The sequence below is a fragment of the Babylonia areolata genome, chromosome 18 (assembly GCF_041734735.1).
Source record: "Babylonia areolata isolate BAREFJ2019XMU chromosome 18, ASM4173473v1, whole genome shotgun sequence".
NCBI lineage: Eukaryota > Metazoa > Mollusca > Gastropoda > Neogastropoda > Buccinidae > Babylonia > Babylonia areolata.
In genome coordinates, this window is record NC_134893.1 from 16943853 (window position 1) to 16951352 (window position 7500).

General features: G+C 46.5%; 1 protein-coding gene across 2 annotated transcripts in view; it reads right to left on the reverse strand.

Annotated features, from left to right (window-relative positions):
- LOC143292529 (tensin-3-like) overlaps positions 1 to 7500 on the reverse strand; it is a 433846-nt gene that overhangs the window by 395154 nt on the left and 31192 nt on the right. Inside the window, exon 1 of one of the 2 annotated variants that reach the window (XM_076602906.1) lies at positions 3884 to 3937. The exons of the other annotated variant lie outside the window; for it this stretch is intronic. Coding sequence (XP_076459021.1) covers positions 3884 to 3922 — 39 coding nt within the window. The 5' untranslated portion in view covers positions 3923 to 3937. Of the gene's footprint in view, positions 1 to 3883; positions 3938 to 7500 lie in introns of those variants that run through there. 2 annotated transcript variants of the gene reach the window in all.

The window sequence follows — 7500 nt, forward strand, 5'->3', positions numbered from 1 at the left end:
TTCAATTCCTTTTGTCTCCCTTGGATTCAACTTTCGAACACACTGGAATTGTATCCATGTCCCATCAGTGACAAACAAAAGGCCAGTTATCTTTTACTTTCTGAGGTCGGTGTGTATGGACTGCGTGGGGGTGGAGGTGGAGGTTAGGTGTGAATGTGAGGGTGTGTGCGCGCGCGGGGTGTGTGTGTGTGTGTGTGTGTGTGTGTGTGTGTGTGGCTTGAGGCAGAGGCTTTCGCATCAGAAACAGGAACTAAATGCCGCAGATAAAGACAGAACAGAAAAGAGGTGAAAGGTCTGACTGGGGCAAAAGTGATGGGGGGGGGGGACACAAAAAAAGAAGATTTATCAAAAACAAGAAGATGAATAACAAGAAGAAGAAGAAGAGAAGGTGAGCAAGCGAGCTTAAGAGCGAAAAACAAATACATCGATTACTTGTAAACACTGAGATTGGCAGACACAGAGACTGACTGACAGACACACACTAAGATCCAAGCCCCACTCCCACCCCCTTCCGCACCCCTCCCCCCCACCTCCCCTCCCAACTCGATATTCTGTGGCATGGAGCAACACAAGTAAAACAACAAAACTGAGTACTACGCTAAACAGATCAGTTAATCAAAGAAACTAACGAGTTTTGTGGTCGTTATGCCTTTTATTAGTGAACTGAACTTCTTTTCTTTCTTTTTTTTTAAATATTCTTTTTACTATGGGATCCAAGATACTAGAGGTTCACACACGTTATCACATGTTGCTGCCACCTCACGCCTTTCCCCCGGTGATATGTGAGTGATGTTAAACATTCGCATGTGAACTGTTACATTATTGTGTCTGGTGTTATCGATTTCCACTCCTTTCCGCGTGTTTGCTGCCAGACCCATCCCTTTCCTAAAATTTTATCTCCCACTGTTGTAGATAAGCCCACAGCGCGCACATTCTCACGTGTGTGGGTGCTTCTGTGTGTGTGTGTGTGTGTGTGTGTGTGTGTGTGTGTGTGTGTGTGTGTGTGTGTGTGTGTGTGTGTGTGTGTGTGTGTCCAATATGCGGCAAAATCTAGACCTGATCCCGCTTCGATGTTGAGGCAATATGCGACAAAACAAGGGAAAACCACCATTACGCGACACTGTCAGCGAAAAAATAAAAATAAAAACAGTAGTTTTCTATTCAAGCTTTTCCTGTCGCTAATGCAGTTATTTATTTGTTTGTTTATTTCCAACAAAGCTTCAAACACACACACACACACACACACACACACACACACACACACACAGATATATATATATATATATATATATATATATATATATATATATATATATATATATATATTAACCCTAACCATGGAATCACAATTTCAGCCGCTCACGCTCAATATGCCACGAACATAACAAACTTTCCAGTTAACATTTACTCTAAGTTAACATTTAAGTTGTTGGGTGGTTTGTTTTTTTCACCGTGATGATTCAATTTATTGTATGTATGGTTTACTTTAAGTCGACATTTAAAGATTTTCATGTCTTTTAATATGTACACATATTGAATCAGTGTGATTCGCGTGTTTTGTTTATGCGTTTTTTAGCATCACATAATTAATTTATCTTTGGAAATAACTAAGGAATTCTCTAATATTCTGTAATCTGTGTCAGCGTAACGCCGCAAGGACAATCTGAAAGCCACGCTACCTGCTGCCACGATGCTGGGCAATCTGAAAGCCACGCTACCTGCTGCCACGATGCTGGGCAATCTGAAAGCCACGCTACCTGCTGCCACGATGCTGGGCAATCTGAAAGCCACGCTACCTGCTGCCACGATGCTGGGCAATCTGAAAGCCACGCTACCTGCTGCCACGATGCTGGACAATCTGAAAGCCACGCTACCTGCTGCCACGATGCTGGACAATCTGAAAGCCACGCTACCTGCTGCCACGATGCTGGGCAATCTGAAAGCCACGCTACCTGCTGCCACGATGCTGGGCAATCTGAAAGCCACGCTACCTGCTGCCACGATGCTGGGCAATCTGAAAGCCACGCTACCTGCTGCCACGATGCTGGACAATCTGAAAGCCACGCTACCTGCTGCCACGATGCTATCGCCGGCTGAGATCGACTCGATAACCGTTGCATAAGATATAATAATAATGATGATGATGATGATGATGATGATGATGATGATGATGCGAACAGACAGCAGTGACACCGGATCGACACGAAGCACCGTCAGCTGTCGCGGTAATAACGTTTCAACTTCTGGCAGTCTGATGGTAGAGTGATAACCCCGAGTGTCAAATCGCTTCCAGCTAGCTGTTAAGCCATAGCGTTTGTTCGACGCGGTCTCCAATATTATTGTACAGGTGTGTGTAAGTCTGTCATTTTAACTCACTCAGTACGACCAGTCCTCTCTTCTCCTCTACACAGACCCCTCGGATGTCCAGTGGGTGTCTCAATGACCCAACCTTTAGCTTCCGTCGTCAGAATTGTGGTATTCTTTGTCAACATTCACCTCTTCAGTATAAGAGCCTTCCGTTTGCAATATTTCGATGATGGTAACTGGGGTGAAACGCTGTTAACGTCGTCTCTTTCGCCGTTCGTATGGAGAGAGTTAAACGCACCTCGCTGTAGTATTGTTGGGCAATATCCACCTTTCTTCCCCTGCGTTCTTTCCGTTCAGTTTCGTTCCATGGACGGAAAAAACGTAACTTTCTTTCAATAACATTGTAATAATTAAATACTCAACATTTCTTCCCCTGTCAAGAGACGTAAAGAAGGCCCAGTCCAAGAGCGGAGGGCAAGAAATGTAGAGTATAATTACATGGAGTGATGGCCTAGAGGTAACGCGTCCGCCTAGGAAGCGAGAGAATCTGAGCGCGTTGGTTCGAATCACGGCTCAGCCGCCGATATTTTCTCCCCCTCCACTAGACCTTGAGTGGTGGTCTGGACGCTAGTCATTCGATGAGACGACAAACCGAGGTCCCGTGTACAGCATGCACTTAGCGCACGTAAAAGAACCCACGGCAACAAAAGGGTTGTTCCTGGCAAAATTCTGTAGGAAAATCCACTTCGATAGGAAAAACAAATAAAACTGCACGCAGGAAAATTTTGTTTTAAATGTGGCGCTGTAGTATAGCGACGCGCTCTCCCTGGGGAGAGCAGCCCGAATTTCACACAGAGAAATCTGTTGTGAAAAAAAAATGCAAATACAAATACAAATATTACAATGTCATTAACCAGTTTAGAAGTTTTTGCCGTCTTATGAAAGGAAAAAGTAGAGGGGAAGAAATGTGGACATTGCCTATTGCTGTGCTGCACAGCTGCTATGACGAAAGGTTTGGAATTCGAAGAGACAAAATTTATGTTGTAGGTTGGCCAGCTGTAGTGAGTGAGGACGAGAGCATGCCAATAAAGATAAAGAGTACAGTTACATGCTCTGCCTCTGTTTGTTATACACACGCGCGCACACACACACACACACACACACACACACACACACACACGCACGCACGCACCCACGCACGCACGCACGCACGCAGCGCGCGCGCGTGGCGTCAAAAAGAAAAGAAAGAAAGAAAGAACGAAGAGAGAAACACAAACATAAAAAGGCAACACAACAGGAGCACCAGATGCCGGATCCCATGTGACAAATCAAAACACAACAAAGAACCTGTGCCTATCGTTCCTTTACAACACTGTCCAGTTCTATACACATGATCGAGACAAACCAAGTTTACAGTACAAGAGCCGAAACACACACACACACACACACACACACACACACACACACACACACACACACACACACACACGCACGCACGCACGCACGCACGCACACGCACACACAGAATGTATACGAGTACGCAAAGCTCAAAAGCAGTACATATGTGTACACTAACCTTTTTGGCTGAAGCGCAACCACACAGACCACAATTCATGTCTCAAACTTGCCGACTCACGCGTTTCGGCAACAGCAAGATGAGCTGCAGTATCCGACAGGTATCGTGGTATCCGACTAGTATCGGGGTATCCGACTGAGTTAACAGTACCCGACAGATAAACAATATCCAAGAGGTAAACTGTATCCAAAAGGTAAGAAGTATCCGACAGGTTAACTGTGTCCTACAGATAAACAATAACCACCGGAGAAACAGTATCCGACAGGTATCAAGTGGTCAGCAGGTAAACGCGTAACCAACAGGTAAACAGTATCCGACAGGTCAACAGGTATCCGAGAGGTAAACACGTATCCAACAGGTCAACAGGTATCCAACAGGTCAACACGTATCCAACAGGTCAACACGTATCCAACAGGTCAACACGTATCCAACAGGTCAACACGTATCCAACAGGTCAACACGTATCCAGCAGGCCAACAAGTATCTGACGCGTCAACAGTATTCAACAGATAAACAGCATCCGACAGGAATCAGGTATCCGGATAGAATACTGAAGTCAACAGGGAAACAAGACATCCGACAGGTTGTTACATGTATCCGACAGGTAAACACTATATCCAGCAGGTACCCGTCGGACTCAGCTCAGAGTGAAGGCCACCGCAAGCCACTGAGGCCGTGGGTCCCCCACCTTTTCCAGCCCAACACACGGCTTCTTCCAGTTAACTTCACACTCTTGTCAGCCTAGCTGGGCTATCACTTCGCTGTGTCAGGTAGCGACATCAGCCTATCTCTGTATCTTTCGGTCATTTATTAGGAACCATATATATATATATATATATATATATATATATATTGTAAAATCATCTGAAACTGAACCTATTGTCACAGTTTTAAAAGCGGGTTTGGTTGGTATTTCATTAAAAACAACAAAAATATTACAACTTAATTTAGTATCAGTTGTTTTTGTTGTTGTTGTTGTTGTTGTTTTACTAAAGGTTAATGTAGCATCAATTATATATAACTGATTGTTATCAAGGGAACTTTTAGGGGGAAAAAAGTTTGTTTTGAATCAGTTGGAATGAAAAGAGTCACGTTTCTTATTTCTTTTGGATGATCTCTCATGTCTTCACGACTTAAGACAGTGTTGCGGAGTGTGTGTGTGTGTGTTGTGTGTGTGTGTGTGTGTCTGTCAGCATCCCCTATAAAAACAGAGCTACCAGGGAAAAAAAAAAGAAAGGAAGGCAACGAAACACCCGGGTATCATCTTGTTAGGACTTCCCGGGTACCTCAGCCCACCCCTCCTACCCCCACACACTCCGCTCACCCACCCACCCACCCACCCCTTTACCCACCCTCACCTCACGAACATTGTGTACAGACAGACCACCCGCCGCGCTGTATCACTCGCTACCTCTTCCGCGGGTACACACCCCATCTCCACCCTCCACACCCTTATCTCCACCCTCCACATCCTTACCCATCCACACACACACACACACACACACACACATCACTCACCTACAGATGGTTTTCTCGGGTATCTATCTACCTGCTTTGCTCATGGTCTCCAACCACGCAGTAACTACCGGTACTTCTGTCGTTGTCTAAATTCACGTTCAGTTCAAAGCACCGTCAAGGGACAGGCTATTCCTTTGCACGAGCGAACAGCAACGAAACACACACACACACACACACACACGCACACATAAAGCCGGCTACACGGTACTCCAGTCTCTCCTTACTTGATGCTTGCGCTTTTTCTGACTGATTTCACAGCTCCAAGGGTGGAAAAGGGAGCGTGACTGAAGACAGTGTGGAGGGAGGCACCATTGTCAGGTGGTGGTGGTGGTGGTGGTGTCAGGGATGGTGGGATTATGCCTGATCACAACCCCCACATTGGGACACTTGCAGTCTTTTTTTTGTCTTTTTTTTTTTTTTTTTTGCCTTTGTCGCTGAGTGCACTGGTGGTGATGAATGAACCACGTCCTTAATTCATTGGCCTACTTTTCAACCCGCTGGATATACATGCATGTGATTACTCACGATTTAAGACTCTTTTTCTTTCTTTCTTTTTTTTTTAGGGGGGTGAGGGGGGTTGGTTGTTTGTATGTCTGTGTGTGTGTGTCGCTGTCTGTTGGTGTGTCTGTCTGCCTGTCTGTCTGTCTGTATGTTTCCCTGTGTGTGTGTGTGTGTGTGTGTGTGTGTGTGTGTGTGTGTGTGTGTGTGTGTGTGTATGTGTGTGTGTGTGTGTGCGTCCACCCCTCTCTTTCTCTCTTTCCCTCTCTTCTACATGAGATGAATTGGTTACAATAATAATATACAAAATGAATGTGATAAAGGATTCATGACAGACACCAAAAGAGACAGTGATGATAGTGGTGATGGTGATGATGCTGTTGCCGAGTAACAAACACACGGAGATTATTTCGCTGATAGGGACTAGTTTCTGAATGATTTATAGGTTTTAGTTTCTATAGATATGTAATCCTCGATCAGTGATTAATGCACATTTGTTGTTGTTTTTTTTGCGACCAGAGACATCCCCATCCTACACTTGTGTGTGTGTGTGTGTGTGTGTGTGTGTGTGTGTGTGTGTGTGTGTGTGTGTGTGTGTGTGTGTGTTTGTGTGTGTTTATATATATATATATATATATATATATATATATATATATATATAAACACACACTCACTCACACACAACGTTTTGGGGGGGGGGGTTACATTAAGCCATCATTGATTTTTTTTTTTATAAAGAAAAGTGTGTGTGCGTGCGTGCGTGTGTGTGTGTGTGTGTGTGTGTGTGGTGCAGGCAGGGGGTCGGAGAAAGGAGGGAAGGGAGGGAGGGAGGAAGGACGGAAGGAAGGAAGGGAGGGAACGAGGGAGGGAGGGTTGTGGGAAAGAAGGGAGGGAGGGAGGGAGGGAGGGAGGGTTATGGGAAGGAAGGGAGGGAGGGAGGGTTATGGGAAGGAAGGGAGGGAGGGTTATGGGAAGGGAGGGAGGGAGGAAGGGAGGGAGGGAGTGTTATGGGAAGGAAGGAAGGAAGGAAGGGAGGGAGGGTTATGGGAAGGAAGGGAGGGAGGGTTATGGGAAGGGAGGGAGGAAGGGAGGGAGGGAGGGTTATGGGAAGGAAGGGAGGGAGGGAGGCAGGAAGGAAGGGGAAAAGGAAGGAAAGGAGGGAGGGTTGGGGGACGGAAAGAAGGAAGGAAGGAAGGGAGGGAGGGAGAAAGGAAGGGAGGGAGGGAAGGAAGGAAGGAGGGTTGTGGGAAGGAAAGAAGGGAGGGAGGAAGGGAGGGAGGGAGGAAGGGAGGAAGGGAGGAGGGAGGAAGGGAGGAAGGGAGGGAGGGAAGGAAGGAAGAAGGGTTGTGGGAAGGAAGGAAGGGAGGGAGGGAGGAAGGGAGGGTTGTGGGAAGGAAAGAAGGGACGGAGGGTTGTGGGAAGGAAGAAAGGGAGGGAGGGAAGGAAGGAAGGGAGGGAGGATGTGGCAAGGAGGGAAAGCATGGAGGCAGGAAGGAAGGGGGAAAAGAAAGGGAGGAAGGGATGGAGGGAGGGTTGGGGGACGGAAGGAAGGAGGGAAGGCAGGGCGTGGGGAGGAAGGAGGGCAGAAAGGAAGGGAGGGA